The 23,899-nt window shown below is 36.0% G+C and overlaps 1 protein-coding gene across 2 annotated transcripts; it reads left to right on the top strand.

Annotated features, from left to right (window-relative positions):
- Positions 1-943: 943 nt before the first annotated feature.
- LOC132306545 (ubiquitin carboxyl-terminal hydrolase 5) lies at positions 944-22,893 on the top strand. Of its 2 annotated transcripts, XM_059803963.1 has the most exons (13): positions 944-1,251; positions 4,479-4,730; positions 9,116-9,260; positions 9,430-9,489; positions 9,620-9,715; positions 13,155-13,562; positions 16,470-16,610; positions 16,698-16,868; positions 19,302-19,559; positions 19,641-19,789; positions 20,263-20,841; positions 21,766-22,039; positions 22,500-22,893. In XM_059803963.1, exons 1-13 carry the CDS (start codon positions 1,130-1,132, stop codon positions 22,680-22,682), a joined length of 2,838 nt encoding a protein of 945 aa, XP_059659946.1. In that variant the 5' UTR covers positions 944-1,129; the 3' UTR covers positions 22,683-22,893. The 2 variants fall into 2 exon arrangements, with proteins under 2 accessions (XP_059659946.1, XP_059659947.1); XM_059803964.1 differs by lacking the exon at positions 944-1,251 and having other exon boundaries at positions 4,590-4,730; positions 9,175-9,260.
- Positions 22,894-23,899: the final 1,006 nt, after the last annotated feature.

Genomic DNA, 23,899 nt, shown 5'->3' with positions numbered 1-23,899 from the left:
TTGTGACGTCTCTTATCGCGGCTCAGGGAGAGATTGTTGGAATTTATATGTATGATGCATATGTATAGACGCATTTTGAAAATCATTATTTGACCGGTCGTGACCCAAATGAAATTACACAGTTTACATTTTCATTTTGTGTTTTGTGGTTCTATGTTTGTTCTACTTCCTGTATATGGTTTGCTAATCTTTTATTTCATAATATTTTTTTTTTTTAAAAAGAGACGAACTTATTTTTCTCGAATTTTAAATTTCTTTCTATCCAAAATTCTAAAATGTTAATATGAGGAATTGCAGTTAATCGGCCACCAACCCGACTTATATATCATTATTTTTTAGAATAGGGTTTGTTTCATGTCCTTCGTGTATATATATATTTTTTGCTCTTCAAGTGGTTTTTTGTTCTTCAAATGATAAATTAAACACACGCACACACAGGCTTTTAGTCAGGTTGGGATTCAAACTCCTCTCACTCTTTGAGTATAATAAGGTTTACTGCTTGGTCAAAAAGTTAAAATTTTAATTAGAAGTATTAGATGAGTGTACTTATTTTATATTTTAAAAATAATTCACTCTTCCAATTAATCTAAACTTTTTATTGGGCATTGTTTTATGATTTTAATAAGGATATTCGGCCTTATCGATTAGTGAAAGTAATGAAAAATCAAGTGAATGAAAGCAAACTACATTTTAATCAAAGAATTTTTTTACAAGACAAAAAACTATATTATAATATGAAGAACGTAGAAGTTTACAAGAAAAATATCACTGTACTATGTTTCGTGGGTAAGAATGTTTTGGGAAAAAGAAAAAAAAAAAAAGAAAAAAAAAGAAGAAAAAACCCAAAAAAGTTTGTTTTCACATCATAGATCGTTCATTACTCTTTATGATGACGTGGCAGGTTTAGCTCCAAAGTAAAACCCCCCTCACTGGATATTAAACTGTGAAGTCTGTATCTATATAGACCGGAAAATACACAAACCTAGGAGGAGACCCCGTTCACCACTGAAAGCTATGTTACTACACATGTAGAAGAAACTCTTTCTCTCTCCTCTTTTTAGAAAGAGAAAGTGTTTATATATATATACACACATATAGAGAGATAAAGAGGAAGATAGAGACGACCGAGATGTCAGTGTGTACGTCGTCGGACCTGACGCCGGAGGAAGAGAAGCTCACGATTAGAGACATTGCTACGGCTGCCGAATCTCAAACCAAAGAAGGAGATACCTTTTATTTAATCACTCAAAGGTACTTATATACGCTCGTGTTTATATATACATACATATATCTATAGCTATACATGTATATATACGAAGCTATGAATCTGATGATTAGAGACATTGTTTTGGATTTTTGTATCGTTCTCATTTTGTAGAATTTTTATTTTTCTCTTTGTTTATTTATTTTGGCGAAACTCTCTTGTTGTGATTCGATGCCAATTTTTGTTTGTAAAGTCTAGGGTTCTAGTGGATTTAGCTGATGGCATAGATTTGATCTGTACAATAGAAAATTTGAGCATATTTGCTCTTTATTTTGTTTGCTTACTTCATTTTATAAGCAATGTGGATAGGTAGAGCTTGATAATGGCCTCTCATGTAGTTACGATTGGAGACACTTGCTTCTCACTACTGTTTTAGGGCTTTTCCTTTTTCATTTTGCTGTGATTCTTGATTTGATTTCCAATTAACACAACTTCATGAGAGTGGCAGTCTATAATTGTTAGAATTTAGGAGTTTTTTTTTCCTTAAAACTTTTTATTAATGTATTCTGCTTCAGAGAGTAGACAAGAATATTTACTTTGATGAGAATCTGATGATTTTTTATTTTTTTTGTTTTTCCCTTCTCTGCAAGGATATCACATCATTTTTATCATTGCTGAAAAAAACAAAAACATTCCTCTGCCTTCTTGTTCCCCTCTTTGGTTGTGTGTGTGCCCGTGACGAAATAGGATTCCTGATTTTTTTCGGCTAATAAATTACGATTAGCTGTTGTTTTCCCAAAAAATCTTCAACTCCCTTAAACTCAGAGAGCTTTCCTAAAAAACCTTCAACTCCCTTAAACTTAGAGAGCGCAGTTGCAAACACTGAAATTATTAGCTTCCACGACTGAGTATCTTTTAGTGAAAGATGGTTAATAGCAAACTGGATGATACCTAGTGCTGTACCTGTTTATGTGGAGTGTCGGGAGGGTGAGAATGTGAGCAGACCTAATTGTTGCCATTATTTTGCACATAGTGGTTGCCTGCTCTTGTATTCGAACTCGCATTTTCATTCTAGTCAATCTTTGCTTTTACCATTTCTTAGATTACTCAAAGAAATAGAAAAAGTAGAAGTAAAAGAAAAAAAAGAAAGGATGAAGGACACTTGGGTAAGAGTAATGTTCCCTTTGTTGAACTTTGGTGGCTCATCTCTTTCCTAGTTGATGAGCTTTTGCGGTTGCAATGTTCTAATTTAAGGAAGGAGAGAACAATCAAACTCTTACATATATTTTCGTTTTTCTTGAGGCTGGGAGTGATACATGTGAAACAACTAATCTATTCATGAAGTGCCCCACAAAAAATAGCTGCTTGTTGTATATTAAAATGAGATGGGACATATTTATATATATATCTATCTACAATCATAGTGGGTTTCCCTACATTGAAAGGAATGAGAAATGCAGAATCATCAATTCAACGCCTCTCAAACTCTGATTGATCCTTGGAGATTCCCCATTAAATAAATATTTGGGGTTGAAATACAACACTTTCTCTCTGTCGCCATGTTACTATTATCAATTCTATCTTGTAAGCACACTTGGAAGTACGACTATCATTGCAATACGGTTTTCCACTTTATACTTCACAAGTCTGCAAGTAGCTGCCTTCAAGAAGAGATATACCAAACCAGGGACAGAGCCAGGAAATTATGTTGTGGGGCATATTAAACACGGTAAAAAATAAATAAAAAATTTCCACTAGCATGTGGACTAACAGTATTGCAAGATAGCAAGTTAAAAAATAGAAGCGTAGTAATGATATAGTAATTTCAAAATAGCATGTCGTTATTTACAAAAAATTGAAGTAAACAAAAATTCCAAAACATAAAATGTGGAGATTAAAGAAGAGAGAAAAAAATGTTAGTGCAAGAAGAAGAAAACGAAAAAAATGTTAGTGCAAGAAGAACAAGGAGGAAGAAATTAAAAATAAAAGAAAAATGAGATAACTTTGAAGGGAAAAACATAAGGGTTTTTTTGAAGAAAAAGAATGCAAAATATTTTGAAGGAAATCAAATAAATTAGAAGAAGAAGAGTAAAAGAGAAAATAAAAGAAGAATGAGAGATTTTTAGGATGGAGAAATTTTAATATAAGGAGACAGTTCAGGGGTGCACGTGACCCCTCTAAGCCTTAGTTGGCTCCGCCTTTGTACCAAGCAAAGTCCATTTGTGAGCTTGAGGTAATCTATCTCTCTCTCTCTTTGAGCACCATTTAGGTTTTAGACAATACGGGCTATACAGTACATTAATACAGTGGAAGTTTGAGATGATGAGAGCTCTTTATTCCTTCAGAGTTAGCAAGATACCACGTGCATTGTTGTACTTACTTTTGTTTGCATCAAAAAGTTCTTTCGAAATTTTTATCTAGTTCGTCCAAACTACTTTTGTAAATCTTCGTAAAGAATGCCATCATACAACCATGTGGCATGTGGGCCGAGAACATAATTTTCCTTGTACTCTAATCTATTAATGCTTCTACCCCGAAAGAATTTACCTTTTTCAGTGGTAGTACTCGACGTAGAGCAATGACACATATGGTTAATAGAACCACCACCCTTTGAGGCTGCTAGACCTTCAGTATTTATTAATTGGCTCTTCATTCTCTTAAAGCTTATCATCATTCCAGTGAATGTGAATTGGTGAAAAGATTTTGTGCTCGTGCCTGTTTCGGTAAAGATAAAATGTCCTTGATTTCTGTCTCAAACTATTTTCTTCCTACACTGCCTGCTTGAATTTTAATTAATTGTTTGTTTCACTGTAAAATGAAATTCTCTACAATGGTCTCCCCAAAAATATTTTAATAATTGGACATTTTAGTCTAGTTGAGTTTAGTCAAGTTGAGTTGATTATTATTTATTCTAATTTTCTAGTTGTCTGGTGTATTCTGATAGCTTATTCAGAAAATACTTTTCACCTTTCTTGTTTGTTTGAATGAAGTCAAAATATAGATAGAATCTGTCAAATTTTCATTACTTCGATTGCATGTTTATAGAATAACAGTGAGGGAGGGAGGGCTTTTAGCTCTACTTTGATTTTATTTTCTAGATTTCGGAGTTTTAATCAATACAATTAACTGGAACCATAATCCCACATTTTACCCAATTTTTCAGTGAAACAAAGTAGGACCTTATTGTTGGACTGCTTCTTTATAGATCTAAATTTTACTGTTGGGAGTAAGTACTAAAGAGTCTTGTTTGTTTCTTCCCACTGGCTAATTACAGATGGTGGCAAGATTGGATTGAGTATGTGACCCAAATCCAAACAACTATAACAAATGATGGATCTTCTTCCGAGCATCACGATTCAGTTGGTTCAAGCAGTTTAAAGAGGCCCTCTGTTATTGATAATTCTGATTTAATAAATGAAGCAGCTTCAGAGGACTCCACTTTAGGTCTTGAGCTTCATGATACTCTAGTAGAAGGCACTGATTATATATTGCTTCCTCAAGAAGTTTGGAACCAATTATATGCATGGTGAGTTACACAGGAAATTTACTATTTTATCATTTTGAGGATGTTTTTTCATTTCCATTGCTTCATGTTTTTCTTTCTTTTGTAGTTTCCATGTTCTTTGATTTATACTGCACAGAGGTAGATGTTTTATAAATTTATTTATTGGTAGGTTTTAATGCTGGATGCCATATGAGGAGTCATTGCCTTTGTTAGTAGGGAACATTACTAGATATGAGTGAGGAATATCACTATACTTATCAAAAAAAAAAAAAAAAAAAAAAGGAATATCACTAGGTTTCTTCTTCTTTTTTTTCCTCTATTTTTTTTTGAAAAGAAATAAACTCTTTATTCAAGAAAAAGAAAATGTATCCATGAAAACAACACTCCAAATAACAAAGGTCATACAAGAATGCTGAGAAACTCATTGTAAAAATGTTGTACTAGGAATATGTCTCTAGTAAGGCAAAGCTCTGGAATATTAATTACGATAATCCATCATTTAAATATCCAAGTGTGCTGGAAAATTTGATCATTCATCCTCTATAATGGCCATGACTGGTTATGGATAGAAGCATCTCCTTAAAATATGTCTTCTCTGAGAATCACATTTCTTCTGTACTGATTTTATCCACTTATTGAGGCAAGGGAAGAATTTCTCTTCTGTGACGTTGAGTTCAAACTGTGTGTCTGTTTTCTTTCAAATGGAGTAACTGAAGGTAAGAGAGAAACATATTGAAATGAATCTTGTCCTGAAAACATATCTAAACATTGGAATTTTTTTTTTTGATAAGTAAAAATAACATTAAAAAAAAGGCATTTAAGAGGGGAACGCGTCCCAATTACAAAAGTGGAACTGGGATTAAGGCCCCAAAGAATCCAAAAAAGTAATTAAATTATATGAAGAAGAACAAAAGCTTCTCTTCACATAATTGAAGAGAGAATGAAGAATGTAAAGTTTGACCATTTCCGTAAGCAACTCTTTTCCTTCGAACATTCTGCTATTTCTCTCCTTCCAAATGCACCACCATACACAATGTGGTACAATTCTCCAGAAATCGCGAACGTCTCTTCTCACTCGACAACCTCTCCAAACCTGAATCAATTCCTTAGTAGATCGTGGCATAACCCAACACATGCCAAACAACCCAACAATAAGATTCCAATAATCAATCGCCATAGGGCAATGCAAAAGGAGGTGATTAATGGACTCCTCATCATCCTTGCATAGACAACAGCGATTAACTATACAATTGCCCCTTTTTCTCAAATTATCAACTGTCATAATCTATCCCCACACAGCAGTCCAAACAAAGAAAGCCACCCTAGTTGGAGCCATAGACCGCCAAATAGTTTTCCACGGGAAGTCTCGATTAATAAAGTTTGACAAACATAAGAACAAAGATCTAACTTTGAAACGACCATGAGAAGAGGGAACCCAAATTAAAACATCATTACCTCTGCCAACGCCCTCCTGTCGATACAGAAGATCCAAAAAAACACATACCTCGTCCATCTCTCAATCCTGAAAAGAGTGCCGAAAATGCACATCCCATATAATCCCGCTGCTATCAAGCCGGTAGCAGTCGACTATGTAGGCGTGTTTATCAACAGCAATACTGAATAATCTTGGAAATGTACGAGAAAGTGGCTGATCCCCACACCAGAGATCTTCCCAAAACTGAATGCAACGTCCATCACGGAGTTTGAATCTGATATGAGCCGAAAAAACATCCCATCCCTTCCGAATAGCCTTCCACATCCCTACTCCTCCCACTAGGGTAACCGGACACGTAAACCAACCTCCAGCCTCTTTGCCAAATCGACAAAAGACTAACCTGCGCCATGGTCGATGTCTTTCCCTCCCATATCTCCATAATCACTTACCCAGGAGAGCTTGATTGAAAGGAACTAATCGTCTTATTCCATGTCCACCCAATTTCACAGGCTTACAAACTTTCTTCCATCTGACAAGGTGGTACTTGAACTCATAGCCCTCACCACCCCAAAGGAAATCCCTTTGAATTTTTTCAATCCTGTCTGCAATGGAACAAGGGATTTGGAACATAGAAAGAAAATAAGTGGGGAGGCTCGACAAGGTGCTCTTGATAAGAGTAACTTTACCCCCTTTTGACAAGTATTGCTTCTTCCAACCTGCTAATCTCTTCGCATACCTATCAATCACGGAATCCCAACACCCCACTAAACTTGAAGAGACCCCTAGGGGCAAACCCAAATAAGGAATACGGAATGAGCTCACCCTGCATCCAAGGACTGCAGCTAAAGAGGAAATATCCGGAACATTCCGTACTGGGACAAGCACACTCTTTGCCACATTGACCTTTAGCCCAGAAACTGCCTAAAAACAAGTCAGAACACACCTCAAGTATCGAAGTTGAGACACATTAGCATCACAGAAAACCAGGGTGTCATCTGCAAAGAGTAAATGGGAAATCTCCATCTGATGGTCTAAATCTCTACCCACCCTGAAGCTCTTAATAAAACCAAGGCCCTCTGCCCTATGCATCAGTCTACTTAACCCCTCCATAACAACAAGAAAAAGGAAAGACGACAAAGGATCACCTTGTCTTATACCTCTAGAGCAACCAAAGAAACCGGTGGGAGAGCCATTCACAAGAACTGAAAACTTGACAGACGAAAGACAGGTCTCAATCCATTTCCTCCATTTACTTCCAAACCCCATTCTTTGTAACAAATAGAGTAGGAAATTCCAATTCACATGATCATATACTTTCTCAATGGGAAGCTTGCATAGAACTCTAGGAATATCACTCCGCAATCTGGAATCCACACATTCGCCAGCAATAAGAACTGAATCAAGAATTTATCGTCCGCCAACGAAAGCATTCTGGGAATCCGAAATAATTCCATCCATAACTTCCTTCATCCTTAAAGCGAGCACCTTAGCAATGAGTTTGTAAATGCAGCCCACCAAACTAATAGGACGAAAATCCTTTCTATCTGAAGCACCTCCCGTTTTTGGAATAAGGGCAATGAATGAAGCATTAAGCGATTTCTCAAAGACGCCAAAAGAAACTCCTGAAAAGTACCCATTATCTCATTTCTTACAACCGCCCAACTTTCCATCAGAAATCGCATAGTGAAGCCATCAGGTCCCGGAGCTTTGTCCCCATTACAGCTTGAGAGAGCTTTAAGAACTTCTTCTTCAGTGAAAGGATTCCCAATCCTATCTCTATCAAGCTCAGAAATAGCCTCAAAATGGAGACCATCAAGTTTGGGCCTCCAAACTAAAGGCTCTGTGTAAAGCTTCTGATAAAAGGAAGCAATACCGTTACGCACCTTCTTCCTCTCTCCACAACTCCTCACCATCCACCCGAATTCTTCCTATATGATTACTCCTCCTATGAGCGTTAGCTAACCGGTGGAAGAATTTTGTGTTCCGATCACCTTCCTTTATTCTTTTGGATTGAGGGAATAGCCCTGCAGAAGCCTTGCTTAATTCTTTTATCATACGTGACTGGAGGACTGTCATGTGACGTCTTATCATCAGCAAAATATTGTTCGTTTTTTCCTTTAGAGGCCTCCAACAATGGGGAAAACCAAATTTAGCTTGATAGGCGTTTCCTTTGGAACCCAGACCAACTGGTAGTGATTGTACTTCTGGAGATGCATTTGGAAGGACTATTCTTTTCTGTAGACAGGTGGGGTCTGGCATAATTCTCCTGGAAGGTCTCAAAGAAGCCTCTGCTCTGGGTCTATGACAGTATTTGACCAATGGTGGTGCTGATATTTCTGTTGGTTGCATGAGATATTGGATTATATGCTCTTGGCAGTATATTCACTTTATGACATATTATATTTTCACTGCTTCAGCGGCAGAAATTAGGTGAACCCTAGAGCCACCAACAGTCCACTTTTTAGCCAAGAAAGGAGCATTCCTCTTGGGACGAGTTGGGGGACGCTCTTATCCTCTGAGCCTCCTGTTTGCTTTCTAGAATTGGGTTATCGGGATGTCTTATTTGTGATTGTTTTATACATTTCTTCTTTATTTGAGGTTTTTGGGTGTTTGTTTCCAGTTGTTGCTTTTGTTTGTTTGTTTGTTTTTTTTTTTTTTTTTTCCCTCTCTTTCTCTCCCTCTCTCAAAAGGATCCTTGGTTTTTCCTTTTTTGTATTTTTCTCCCTTCTTTAGTGATTGTTTCATATTACTAAAAGACGTAATGTATTTATATCAACTTAAATCATTGGCAGATCATATCAAGCAGCTATATATTGGTGGCTTCCTATTTTTCTCAAAAACTATTTTTTATACATGTTAAAGGTTGGGATGATACTGGTAAAATTTAATCATTCTTAGATGGTATCATACTACTTTAAAGGATGTCTAAAGGAAGTATTGAGGAATCAATGTTAGTGTTTGTTGGGTTTAGGTATGGAGGGGGTCCTACATTGGCTCGAAAAGTAATCAATTCTGGTCTCTCTCAAACAGAACTGGCCGTGGAAGTGTATCCTCTGCGTCTTCAACTACATCTGATGCCAAAAGGTGACCATTCTGCTATAAGAATAAGCAAAAAGGTATGATATCAGGCCATGTTGTGATGGACTTCTTCCTTTTCCGTGTTGTGATGGACTTCTTTGTTTTTATTATTACATCCCGGTCACTCCCTTCTCCCATTTGACCCAATAGTATGACACAATTATGTTCATAATAAGAGTTAATGAAAAATTTAATCATCTTGGGCAGGAAACTATCGGAGAGCTTCACAGAAGAGCTTGTGAGATTTTTGATCTTAATTCAGAGCAAGTAAAGTGACTTTTTTTATTACTACCTAAACTGCACCTTTTATTTTATTTTATTCTGCTTTTCTTTTTTCCCACTTCTAAATCATCTTTTTCTTTAGTTCTTCAGTATTAATTTTTTCCTTCGGGCACAGGTATGCATTTGGGACTACTTTAGTCATCGAAAACATGCTTCGCTGTATGAGATGGATAAAACGCTTGATGATGCCAACATACAGATGGATCAGGATGTGGGTCTCTTTATGTTGCAACACTTTTAATATTTTTAGGACTACTATATCTGCTATAAGGAAACCAATTTAGCATCTGAAAATCGGGTTTATGTTTGAGGTGTTTTCTGTTGACAACACCATGGGTGCACATGATTCTACTATATGCATATGCAGGCCTGCTTCTAATAGTTCTGTATTATGTGATATCCAAATCCTTTTTGTGCATTAAATATGTCTCTCCATCAGTAATCAGGGAACTATTCTTAATGAAGCATGCACCCATTTTCTGGGGAAAATCTTGTTTTCTTCAGCATTTTTTTTTTTCTGGTCTGGGCTGGTTTGTGAGATGCAACAAATTTTTGTGAACCACAGATCTGTTTTGTTGTGAGTTTCTGGTGTCTTTCTAACTAATTTAAATTGCTAAAGTTTGTTGGAATATATGATGGTTATACAATATCATAATACTATTTCTAGTTTAATTTTTGTATGTAGCGTCTACATAACAAAAATTTGTCTTTGCACTTCTCGTGCTTTGGTATAAACCACACAAATGCACATTGGGAACCGCACATTGCACATGATGCACTTGGTGATCATTTCTGTTGTCCAGCCTTATTAGCCACTTCAATTCCCTATTCTGCCGCCAATCTGGCATCTGGAGTTTGACTTCTTAAGTGGACTAATTCTATATATAATTCTTGTTACTTTATATATTGATGAAACTTTTTCTGACAAGTAGAATACTTAGCCAGAGAAAAGGAAGGCAACATCAGTATACATAAGCTCTTAAGAGTCTTACTTGCCCATTTGTTTGAGGAGCGCTATGTGTTGACGGGAGATTGGAGAACCATTTGTTTGGAGATTACACTGTGCTAAATTAGAGGAGTGAGATGTTGGTTTTTAGAAGGCTCATATTCTGGTGCAATTGTAAATGCTAAGATTAACTTTAGGTTTCGGTTTTGAGCTTGATGGCAACCACTTTGTGAGCTTGTGTAAAATAAAACCAAAGGTTAAGTCCATCTTAGCCTTCCGCTCCCCATGTAGGTGGGACATAAACTGGATCAGTGGCCTCAGATGCCCATAATAGTTTCTAAGAAAAGTAGAATCCGATGCATCCTCTCTTCTCGCTTTGCATAATCCTCTCCACTCATGCCCCTTATTTACTGTCATAGAAATAACTTTAGAAACTCTATGTGAGGCCAATTCCCATGCGAAACATCCTTCTAAAATTTACCCTCCTTCACCCACTTTGAAACTTGTTCCCTTGGATTGGCAGCCAACTCCACTTGTAACCATAGTTTGAACTTTAAAGTCACCACCTTTTTTCTTTCTATCTTGGGCATGCAAATTACTTGCATTTGCTAGATGATTTGAAAATCATTATATAATTGGGAAGTCCTTCGCAACTTTTTCAAAATGCAGGACTCGGCGTAGGAATTTTTAAGACTGTGACAAGGAGGAATCTCATGTATTATGTTTAGTGCTTTATCTCACACAGCCTATCTCAAGTCCCAAAAAAAGTTGAGGGTTCCATTAGGTAGTTTGACATTTGACAATGACCAATATAAACATGAATACTAGGAATCTACGAGAAATATTTTTTGATGAATAAGGAGAATGTTATTCTCCTCAAGCGATGCGTTAGATCAGCTTTTGGATGCTTTGAAATATGGGCAAACAATTATCCTTCCGGCACCTGGAATTTGGATTGATAACATGTGGTTTGACTAAGGTTATAGACGTAAATAGAGCAAAATGGGATTCATGCAGACGATCCAAAGTAGTTGGGAAAAAGGCCTAGTTTTCTGTTCACAATTAGGAAGACTTGAAAGAGTGCTTTAAACTAAATAAAGCTTCCCTCTTTGAATTAAAAGAGACCTCTTCCAATTGCTAAGCCTTTTTCCAGTCATCATAATGACTATATCCCAAAATAATATGCCACCCCTATAACGATGGAAGGAAGGATCCCAACTCTGCACCATGATTAATAGCCAGGGAGATTGAACAGAGTCATTAGTGCTTAGAAAAGGTTTTGTTTACTGAAAGGAGGAGGCTCAATTTGGTTAATAGTTCTCTTTCATGTCTTCCTATCAACTTCTTGTTGATCTGCAAAGTTCCTAATCATTGGTTAGTAGTAGATTGTCGAAGTTGCACAAGGATCTCCTATGCCAGAAATTGAGGATGATTTGTAATGTCATATAGTAGAATTCTAGATTTTCTAGAATTTGGATGACGTTTGAAGCGTCACAGTAAAACCTAAATGGTACTACATGGTAAAACTAAATTACAAGCTACTTAACAATAATTAATAAGCACTAATTATTATATAAAGCTATAAAATGTAAACTATCTAAACTACTAGACTGCTAATACTAACTTATTATATATTTAGAACACATTAGTAGATAATAGTTACCAATACAAAATAACTAAATATGGGATTTTGGGATTAAAACTTGCATCATGGTAATTTTACCTGGAGTCAGATGAGGACAAAAAAGTTCACGACTCCAGTAGCTGCATTTGGTATGTTAGGTCCGTTACACCACTGCTGTTCCCACTACTCAAAAGTTAAAACCTTAGTGGATGGTTACCAGAGCAAAAAATTTATGTAAACTCTCATCAGCTCTTTACTTCTAGCTGAGTCAATATTTTGACTTCTAACTGTAAGACTCTGAATAAAGTTTTTTCATTGTTAAGACCTTGTTGGTAACATTAATATATTTGACGTGGTATATTACTCTATTCACCGGTCTTATGTACTTGCATTTCTGAAATCTTTGAAATGTTAAGAGGGTTATGTATGGCTGGAGAATATACCGTATAAGGTTGAAGGTTTCATTTTGTATGCACCATCACTCGTTAATACTTTCTTCTATGCTATGTAGGCCTCTTCCTGTCAATTATGAGCTTATTTAAAACTTTCTGGCACGTGCAGTTGGTTGTTCTTTGACTTGCTTTCTTCTTCTTCTTCTTCTTTTTTCTTTTTGGTCTCCCCTTAAGAGTGTTTTAGAGTTTGTGTATAATTATAATTTTGTTAATGTGGCACTCACCATAAAGAGTTATTATTATCTTCATTGTTTGATGCATATATGCCTGAAGGTCAGTATACGTTTAATTAAATTTTTTTTTTTTTTTATTAAATAATTTGATTGTCATTTCCAACTTGACCTTTAAACATATCTCCATTTGGTTTTTATATATGAAAATGAATATAGATGTTTCTTAAAAGCATACATGCTGGTGGATATTCTCTAATCCCCATCCCTATGTCAAGGTTTTGTGAAATTGTTTTATTTGACTACTATTATTGGTCTTGAAGCTTGGAAGTTCTATTTATGTCCATACAAATGATTGCTCTATCCTAATAATGATGCTTTTTTGTATTATTTGTTACCTGAGGCTCCTCAATGTCTTAACATTCCACTTTTCTCTTGATATGCAATTACTTGAACAGATTCTGGTTGAGGTTGACAATGTCAACACTGGTGGTTGCTTGAGTTCTGTTCAGGAGAATGGATCTGCAGAAAAGGAATCAACCTCGGTCCTTGTAGAGCCTTCTAAATCAAGCTTTTCAATCGCAGGAGGTTTCTCTGCAAGCAAGGGTTTGTCTAGAAACTGCAATTCAGAGTCGTCACAACTTCAGAACCTAAATTCTGCAGCTAGAGAATCGGATAACACACATGGGATCAGTGGCATTAATACAAGGGGGTCTTCTGGTGGTCTGACTGGATTGCTGAATCTTGGAAACACTTGCTTTATGAATAGTGCAATACAGTGCCTTGTTCATACGCCAGAGTTTGCTAGATATTTTCGAGAAGATTACCATCAAGAAATAAATTGGCAGAACCCTCTGGGCATGGTTGTAAGTTTCAGATTTGATAGTAAAAGTTAACTGATTATTTTTGTTTTACAGAAGCTTTATCTTAGAACACTTCCGAATCCATGATGAAAGCTGGTATCTAATTAGTAAGAGGACATTATGTTTAATATGTGGTTCAGTTTTGAAGTTGAGCATTGTTGTCTTCAAGGTGTCTTTGTTGCAAATTCTATGATTTTTGTTTATTTATATGACGATGTCTAGCTTATGTGTGAAAAATATGAGAACCCTCCCAAATTTGATGTGATATCTATAATTCATTTAGGTCTATTGTATCTAGAATGTTTGTTGGTATGAGTCGTGTTACTGTGATTAGACTATAATTAGCTGGCTGGTTATGTCTTACGAGGTTATGAGTTCGCTGATCCATTTGTTAAAGCTAACTCATACCTTTTACCATTTCAATAACGAATATTCTGTGAAACAACAAGATGGCACGAATAACCATCAGGTTTCTTCATTCACACTTCATTCTTTAGGAATATAAAAATTCTTGCTAGGGATCATGTCTGGTGCTAGGTTGTTTGTTTATTTACGTCTCGAATGATTATGTTCATCAATAATGGAAAGCAACCTGGAGGACTGCAACAGACTAATTTATGAAGACATCTCAAACCCTCTTAGGTACCGGTTGACTTGCATCATGCATAAGCCGTTTGAAAACTCAGCTCAATTCAACAAAGTCTTAAATCTTAATTACATCACAAAGTCTTTCATCTTTTCTTTCCCATTATTCTAGTTGCATGTAACATTCTAGAGCATATCAACTCCCATGACATAATATATTTTCTCTTTGTATCTACTGCATCTACCATGTTTTTTCAAGCTGTGCTTGTCATTGTAATGTTTTCTAATGATATTTTTTTTTGGTATGTAGTCTCTGACACACTTAACCTATTCGTTTTAAGACAAGTAACTTTTATGTTCTCCTTGAATGTTTTCCTTCATTTTCTATCCCATACTATGTATCTCCTCTACCTCCCAAAATGGAAGGTCGCCAAGGAAAAAAAGAAAGATGTTTCTTTGTGTTTTGCTCTCAACAGTGTATAAAAGTGCAATGCTGTAATTGCTTTCTGGCTAGCATGCAAAAGCTTTTAGTGAGATTTTACTTATTATGCTTTTTTGTCATCCTTAGTCACAAGTAGTGTTAGAAAAAAAGAGTCATAAGACTTGACTCATAGCATACCTAATTCACTGTGAGGTCAAAATGCCATCAATGATGTTTTTCTTTAATTGGATTGCGGTGTTTGGGGTGAATTTGACCATGGATGAGGAGATGAAGATGCTTCCCAACTTACCTCACATTTTCAAGATGGCAGAGGAAAGCACCGTTCATCTCCTTCTTAACTTTCTGGTGGCTAGGGACATGTCATGCATGTTTTTATCGTTTTTGGTGTGTTCTGGGTTATTTACTCATTCGTAGGTCGGTTGAGGAGTTGTTTACTTAGTTAGTGGCTTGAGGGTTGTGTTAGGAGAAGGGAGAACAATGTTTGGCAGGCTGAGTTGAGCAACTTATTTGGTTAACTAGTAGTTGACCTCTTTGCCTCATGTGGAGTCTTTGGTGGGAAAGGAAGACACATTAAAGACGGGGAGGTATCTATAAGTTGAAGCATTTGATGTTAATTTCATTTCAATTTTTAATATCTTAAAATTTTGCAGATTCGTTACTCTTTTGTTGATTTTGTAGGCAATTTAGGTTTATATGTGGTAAAATGAGGATAAAGGTTGACTTTTTGTTGATTTCATGAATGTTTTTTTGTCAAATAGGAGCTGAGGTCGCTCCTACTGCCCCATTTGGCCCTTGTCTATATACAATTTCATAATACACGTGATTCAATGCCAGACACCCAGACTGTTTGTAAATACTTTATGAAGGCTATTGGCCCCGTGCTGGTCTGGCCTAAGTGCTGAGGGGGAGTGATTGGAGACTAGCCTAAACTTTGACGTAATTTTCTTAAATATTTAAAGAACCAAAAAGAATTATGGGAGACACCTGATTGCATACTAAAATCAACCTTCCCAACTATGTATGCTAAAACTGTTATATGAAGTACAGGAAAGGCACGAGATGGTGTGACTAAAACTGCCGCATTCTCATAAATAGTGGAAGGGTTGTGAAGAAATAGAGTTCTTATTAGTGCTTTCAGTGCAAGCACCTCTTTAAGATGTTAAATATAACTGAACTTTATTCTTTCAGGCGCTTAAGATATAAGAAACAGTGTTTGGTAAGGGGGAAAAAAGGCTGTGGTAAAAGTGTTTTCTTCTTTTTTTAACGTTTTCCTTAAATGGGCAGAATCTAATTGTTGGTAAATGCACGAGTCTCTAAAGCCACACATAATCCCGACCTGATATATGACTTGTTCACCTCTTACTTTGAGGCTTGAGATGTCATTTGTGCATGGCCTAGTTTAGTTTTTGGTTGTAGGCTTGATTCACACATTTCTAAACTGTAAACATGGAGAGTTTCCAGCAAAGGGTTGAACGGCCAAAAAGGCATTGCATCCTGAACATATTTTTCCAGAATCCTATATTGGCCCTCTTGGGTTTACCAACTCTCTTTGTTTCCTCTAATTGTTGATTTGTGCTTCTATTTCCATGAAACTATTAACTTAAATATAATCTAAAAGGAAATGCTTATTTCCTCTAATATAAATGGTTTTTTTTGTTGCATGATTGGATAATGCTTCCAGGAAGCCCAATGGGCCTTCTGAGAGTTGTGGCCTCTCTCTTGTTTAAAAAAACTTTTTGCTGTTAGTGGATGGTTTTGTTAATTTATATAGATGTTGTTTTACTGAAATTTGTGTGTGTGTGTATTAATTTCTTCCAACCACTCTTAACTCTTAAGAGGCTGATGTATTATGCTTCTACTAAGTTGAACTCATTATCTTGCAGGGTGAGCTAGCTCTAGCATTTGGTGAGTTATTGCGAAAATTGTGGGCACCTGGACGAACCCCAGTTGCTCCTCGGCCATTTAAAGCAAAGCTTGCTCGCTTTGCACCGCAATTTAGTGGGTATAATCAGCATGATTCTCAGGTTTGGTCTATCACATTAAGTTCTCATGAATTTAAGCCGATCATGGATTCAATGCAGTTAACTGGCTGTGTTTAATTTTCTCTTTAGGAACTCCTTGCTTTTCTGTTAGATGGACTTCATGAAGATCTGAATCGCGTCAAACACAAGCCTTATATAAAATGTAGAGATGCAGATGGGCGACCTGATGAAGAAGTTGCTGATGAGTATTGGGCGAATCACATTGCTCGTAATGATTCCATAATTGTGGATGTGTGCCAAGTGAGTATTGCATTTATGATTTAATTGTATCAGAAAGAGCATATACAGTTTTTAACTTGCTTGCCCTTCAAACATCTAGCTTTTCTAATGAGATTAATCTGAGTTATTTTCTGACTAGATGGTTCTTTGCATAAGCTGGATTACTCAAATATATTACTACTATGAGAAATGGTTAATTTCCTTTACATACTGCCTTTTGATGTACCGCATGCTGAACATCTGGTCTTGTTGAATAACATTCTTTATACTTCAACCTAATTCTGGATTACTCAAATATAATGTGTTTTTTTTTTTGGTCACAGTAACATGTATAATAGTGTTTTTTGCATACAAATAATTACAGCAAAATTCCAGTCATAGTGCATTTATAAAGCATTACTTTTATTTATTTATTTTTATCTTATATTTTTGCTTTGATTTTATACTTATATGTTTTTGAGGGATGTATAAATGTGTTTATGTTCTTTAATGCTCAACCTTTATATGCAAATATGCATTAATTTGTTTGTAATAATTGGAACGGCTGAGCTGCATTTCCTTTGATTATTTCCCGATTCTTTTCCCCTTTGTTGTAATTTGTAAGAACGGGATATGTGCTGGCTCTCAGACAGCATTTTCGTGTTTCTCACCCAAGACTTTACAAAATGTGACATACAAGATTTATCGTGACAAATCCTAAAACTAATTGAAAGAATCAAGTTATTAAGAGCTTGAACAGTGTCCATCTAAGAAATAGTCTGATATTAGATAATAAGAACAATCACTTGCACAACTTGACATAATAGTAACCCTTCTAATCAATGTTTTAAAGCTCAAGCAAAAGATATCATTTTTATAATCCACCGTGTTAAATAGACTGTCCCTTCTGTTGGCAGTAATGTGAATTCTAGATGTATCTCTTCCAAAAGTTTTTATTAATTTTTTTTCTCTGTTGCATAATGTTAGTCGTGCTCTTTAAATTTATTATTTATATTGTTTAGGTGCTTCCTATATGCCCTAATGTATGTGTTCTATTCAAGTCAACGGTACTATAGGATATAGATGAAGGTGAAAAGTGATATGGGTTGAGGTACTGACAAAACAAAAAGGCATGACGACTTATGATTTTTTTATTATTTTTTATTTAAAAAAAAGCATGATGGCCTATGATTTAACAAAGGATACAGCTCTAGACGGGTGTTGAATGGCCAAAAGGACTTCTGCATCTGACCTCAAGTGGTAGTTTGGTTTAAGGCTTGGTAGTTGTGAACTTGTGATCAATGTGCTGTTGCACATGTACAGGATAAGGATAAAATTGGATTAGAGTTGTCAGTCGTCACAAAACAATTTGCTAAAGATTAATGATCTGGACCTCTTTTCTGGGACCTTTATGGGAAAAAAAATTGTTTCACAAGTGGAAACTATGAATTGATCTCTACTATTGTCTATCTCCACAAGTTACTCTGTAATGAACATATGAAAATTTTCTTTAGTAATTGGTAGAGAACAGTGGCAGAAACCCTTTAAAGTATATAGAATGCATGGCAAGGAGGGCTCTAAGGCTCAAGGTTTAATTTGGCACATGTTAGATGAAGTGGGGTCCACTTGGAGTCTTTTATACTTATGGGGTTTGGTCAAATTGCGTAGTTATGGTAAATTGCATAAATTATGGTCAAATTGCATCACTCAAGTTTTTATTTCTTTATTATGCTAGAGTCACCTATTGATTACCTCAATTATGGGTAATCCAAGGGTCATAAGTTGTTATAAAATAGTATGTAAACTTGATGACTCGGTGAATGAATGAATAAAAAAGTGTTATGGTATTTCTTGGTGAGTGATTCACAAGATATGAGGGTGTGAGGCCTTCCCCAAGTGTGATGCCTAGACCCTGTTGGTGTGATTTCAATAGACTTTTATTGTTTTCAATCCTTTCTATCTACTAACATCTTGAACCATAACTCTGTTTATTTGAATTTCCAACCAATGAACTCCTTTTTATTTCAACTATTTGAGCCTACCGTTGTCCTACATCAGTAATTCACCTTTGTGACTTGTTTTGACGGCACTTTGTGTGTTTGGATGTGTAGAAGTCATTTTAGCTAGGGTTCATGTGGAAAACTGTCAGTAGAAGGATTAATTAAAATTTCCTCAATGTTTATCTAACCAAGCCTTTTGTTGTAATACTGTTTTGGTGTGTATATAAGGATCAAATATATATGAATTAAATCGTGGTTTAGTAAGATATCTGAGTCTCCTAATCTTGAAGATTGCGATACGATGATTTTGGTGCTCCCTTCAGATTGATTGATCCCTTCCAATTTATGTTGTTTATTTTCTTTATTTATATATTGATTTATATTTTTTCTATTCACCTCTGTGCTTACAACTACCAATGATGCTATTTTCAATTGCTCCCCTGAACTTATGTATGCGAGTTTATCAATTTGACAGGGCCAATACAAGTCAACGCTGATTTGTCCTGTATGTAATAAAATCTCTGTTACATTTGATCCCTTCATGTACCTTTCCTTGCCACTCCAATCCACCACCACTCGTACTATGACTGTGACAGTTTTTACTTGTGATGGAAGTGCTCTTCCTACTGCTTGCACCGTGACTGTTCCAAAGCAGGGACGTTGCAGGGACTTGATCCAAGCACTTAGCAATGCTTGTTCCTTGAAACACAGTGAGAAGCTTTTGCTTGCAGAGGTAAATAGCATTTACTCTCATACTTATGGAATTATGCACATCTTTCTTAAAATGGGTTAAGTTATTTAGATATGTTCACAGATACGAAGTCACTTGATTCACCGGTTCTTGGAAGATCCCTTGATATCGTTGTCTTCCATAAAAGATGATGACCACCTTGCTGCCTACAAGATTCCAAAGTTTGTGAAGAATACAAAATTTCTTCAACTTATACACCGTCGGGAAGAACAGTATGTATATTTCAATCCATACCCAATAGTTTACGATTAGGGTCAGATACACAATGGGCTCTCTTTCTGTTTAGTAAGGATAATGCAACAGCCCCAGCTCCTGACTTTTTTGATAAAAAAGGAAGACCGTTGTGTTTTAAACTCTTACACCAACTCCTTACATTTATTTTTTATTTTTTTGAGCATTCAAAGACTGCAGTTGACTTGTAGTTAGGGTCCCTGAGGCAATTTTTTCCCATGGATGGTTCGGTGATTTCCCTCAATCTTAACACATGTTAATGAGACCATACCAAACAATTTGTAGAGTCAAAAAGGGTTAATGTTGGAGGCGTTGGCACTAGTTGGCTACATTTGCTTCAAAGCATAGACAAATTCCCCTGTTTGGTGTAGAGTGGTTTCTTTATTGAGGTTCTGCCTTTTTTTTAATTATTATTTTATCTGTTCATAGTAATAATAACGTGTGCCTGTTTTAGGGAAGCTGGTAACCCCCAGAGCACAATGGGGTGGAAGCCATATGGAACACCTCTTGTTTCACCAATTTCATGTGATGATATTATTAAGAGAGGTGATATACAGTCGATAGTTCACACAATGCTCTCTTCCATGCTAAGGACCAAGAATCTAGGACATCCTGATACCTCTGATACATACACATCATTAGCAGCATCAGATCCATCTCATGCCACTAGTTCTACTGAAGCATGCACGGACTCCAATGTAGCTGATTCAGTACACAGGGATGATGGGAGTTCTAAAACGGTGACCTTATCAAAACTGCCTCTACAGTTGGTTGATGAAAATAATGCATGCATTGACCTCTCAGTGGGAGAAGAGAGGGCTGTAAAACTGTCCTCATCATCAATGTCAATACTTGTATTTATTGATTGGTCAAAGAAGCTTTTGGAGAATTATGATACCCAATACCTAGAGAACTTGCCAGAAGTGTTCAAGTATGGACCTGTCACTAAGAAAGCTCGTACTGAACCTCTATCCTTGTATACTTGCTTGGAAGCGTTTCTGCGTGAAGAGCCATTGGTACCTGAAGACATGTGGTTAGTTTCTTTTTCACCATCTTTTCTTTCTCTCTATATGCTTATTATAAAGGGAAAGTATATTTTCTGGGGTTTAAGGATTGAAGATTTTTTGAGGGACTTCCTATCAGTTCTCCAAAAAATTGAAAATAACATGAAACTACAATTTTCGTGAATAAAATTAGTGATTGAAAAATAAAAGGCCATCCAGTGTGATCCTCATTAATTTATTAAGTTGGGAGGTAGATTGGACCTAATTCTTGGTATTCTATGCACAGAAAAATAAAAGCTTTTAGCATTGCACCAAGTTGTGACTCTTAAGATTAGTTGTTAAAAATAAATATACATAACCATAACCTGTTAAGTAATAATAAATTTCAAATGTCCATGATAATCGTGGTTGAATCCATGAAATAAAAATTCATAACAGAAAAAGTAATTTTTAAATTAATGGTCTTGAGATAGGTTTCTGTAATGAAGTATCTAATTTTTTTAGTTAATTTAAAGGGTTTTTTTTTTTTAATAAAGGTGGAGGTTCTAATTTTCCCAGAATATATGTTGTTTTTAGTTGGAAAAGAGAATGGCAAAAGTCGGGTGGGGGTATAGATTCAAGTGAATTTCTTGGAAAATAAAGGGGTCTTGATTCTTGATGATGTTTGTGTGTGTGTGTGTGAGAGAGAGAGAGAGAGAGAAGGCGGGATGCAGGGTTTGTCGAATTGTCTGTCCATATGTTGGAACCGTGCTGGATACTCTCATTTTTTGGACTTCTAGACGATTTCCAGATTATTGACGTTATTTTGTTGGTTTGTTAGGGGTGTTGAGCTGTATAGCTGGGGCCTAGATGACTCCCATATACTGCACATTGTGCCTCCTTCAGTGATTCTCTTTATAGTACTTCAAAAAAAAAATGACTTATCATATGATTTCGTGACGTATTTTTGTTAGGTATTGTCCTCGATGCAAGGAACGACGGCAAGCAAGCAAGAAGCTGGATCTATGGAGACTTCCTGAAGTGCTTGTTATCCATCTAAAGAGGTTCTCATACAGCAGGTCAATGAAGCATAAGCTTGAAACCTTCGTCAATTTCCCCATTCATGACTTTGACTTGACAAATTATGTAGCTCACAAGAACAATTCCCGTCGTCAGCTTTATGAACTTTATGCCTTAACTAATCACTATGGCAGTATGGGAAGCGGGCACTACACTGCACATATTAAGGTGAGCAAAGATCCTGTGCAGTTTGTTCTTTTAAGGTTTTTTTACTTCTTTGCAAGTCTTATCTGGTTTTTGTTGGTGCATGGTTGCCGTCAATTGCTGGAGGTTTTGAAGAGAACTTAAGCATAGTATATATCTGTCAATTAGACATTATTATTTAGCATTTCTTTGCTGCGACATGGTTTGGTGTCGGCACCTGTTAAGCAGTTCATTCTTATTAAGGTGTCTGGTGGACATAGATTCAAGACCTTGTAGATATACTATGTTCTGTTCTCCTGGTTTTATTCTCCAAGTGCCATGATTATTAATCTTTTCTTTCATCCTCCTACTATTTGGAAATGTTGTATCCACGAGTTACCCAACTTTATAATTGAAATATCGTTATAGCTTAAAAATTATCATTTTGATTAGTATAATTTTTTCAAATGTGATACTTACCGATTTTTAATATAAAAATTTGCAGCTTCTAGATGAAAACAGGTGGTACAACTTTGATGATAGCCACATATCACTCATTAATGAAGAAGACGTAAAATCAGGCGCTGCCTATGTGCTGTTCTACAGGAGGGTAAAAACCGACGATGCCTCTGTAAGTAATGGAGCACAGTCCTCTGCAGGTCACAACAATTTATCATCTCAAAAGTAGACTACCAGGACATGTATAATTTACAGAAAAGAAAAGTGATATCCTGTTTGTCTGTACACTATTTTTGTATTTTATGAAATATTTAGAAATACACGAGCCTTCCACCGTTGCCCGGATCTCAATGTGTTTAGCAATGGCTTTAAAGGTTGAAATGTGAAGTTCTGATATTAAGTTTGTACTTTGAATTTGAGGCCTTGTTACTTTGAGCTTATTCAGGGGTAGCAATTTAAGTGGATAGAAATCGGGTCACTGTTTGATCAGGACACCGGAAACTTGAATATTATCTATAAACTTAAAACTTGGCTAATCTAGACTGCGTGTGAACCAGGTCCAGACAGAATTTCCTGCAAAACTGTAGGTCCTTGGTGATGCTAGACGTGAAAATTGGTCTCCCTTTAGAACCCTAAGAAAACTCGGGAGTGAAAGTGACTTCACCGGGGAATGCTAACCATGAGCATGATCGCACTGGTCTAAAACAGCCTCTGTAAATGTCGGGATTTGATGATATGCTATTGTGGTAAAACAGCCTTTGCTGAAAAACTGTTACATTCAATCTGAACGACTTCCCAACCGAGCTCATGGAGCCCGAATATGCCAAGAAATTTACCAGCTGGTTCATCCTGTGGAGTAGTCATTGAGGTTAATGATGTGCAGTGCCTTTATAGAAAGTTTTAGTACAGATTTTTAACTGTTATTTGTTTTACCTATCGGGATATATATATATATATATATATTGGAGCGGGATTGGTGGTGATATCCTTTTCGGACCTGATTTTTTTATATAGTCCATTATTGATGTTACATGATCAAGTGAAGAGAGAAGTAGGCTTTGATCCACTTGCTATGTGTATCACAAATATGTGAAATTTTACTAAATTCGCGTGGACCTGATTCTAGTCGACACCCGACCCGACGCGTAAACAAAAATTTGAATAAAATTGACATATTTACTTGCGTGTCAAGTTGTGATTGATCGAAATTAAGTAATCCTGAAGAAAAAAATTTGAATGATGCTAGTTTCTTCATTTAATATGTACTCAAAAGTTGTTAATTAAAATATTTTACTGAGTAATTTTTTTTTTTTATGCTTATATCACACTTCAAAATAAATAAATATCACAAGATATTTTATATATAATAATATAAAAAATTTAAATTCAAATATGTTCATTAGGTTCATGTTACCTAAATGTCATTTGCATGCATTTAAAAAACAG

This window comes from Cornus florida, unplaced genomic scaffold, assembly GCF_030987335.1.
Source record: "Cornus florida cultivar Cherokee Brave unplaced genomic scaffold, ASM3098733v1 CherokeeBrave_3.0.0_Hap2_Chr05, whole genome shotgun sequence".
NCBI lineage: Eukaryota > Viridiplantae > Streptophyta > Magnoliopsida > Cornales > Cornaceae > Cornus > Cornus florida.
The sequence above is the reverse complement of the archived record's forward strand: the minus strand, read 5'-3'. Positions and strand labels throughout refer to the sequence as shown.

Excerpts from the sequence above, each read along its gene's own strand:
- LOC132306545 (XM_059803963.1), top strand. The coding sequence starts at position 1,130 with ATGTCAGTGTGTACGTCGTCGGACCTGACGCCGGAGGAAGAGAAGCTC. Across the intron at positions 4,731-9,115 it reads TGGAACCAATTATATGCATG|GTATGGAGGGGGTCCTACAT; the intron begins GTGAGTTACACA and ends TGTTGGGTTTAG. Across the intron at positions 9,716-13,154 it reads ACATACAGATGGATCAGGAT|ATTCTGGTTGAGGTTGACAA; the intron begins GTGGGTCTCTTT and ends TTACTTGAACAG.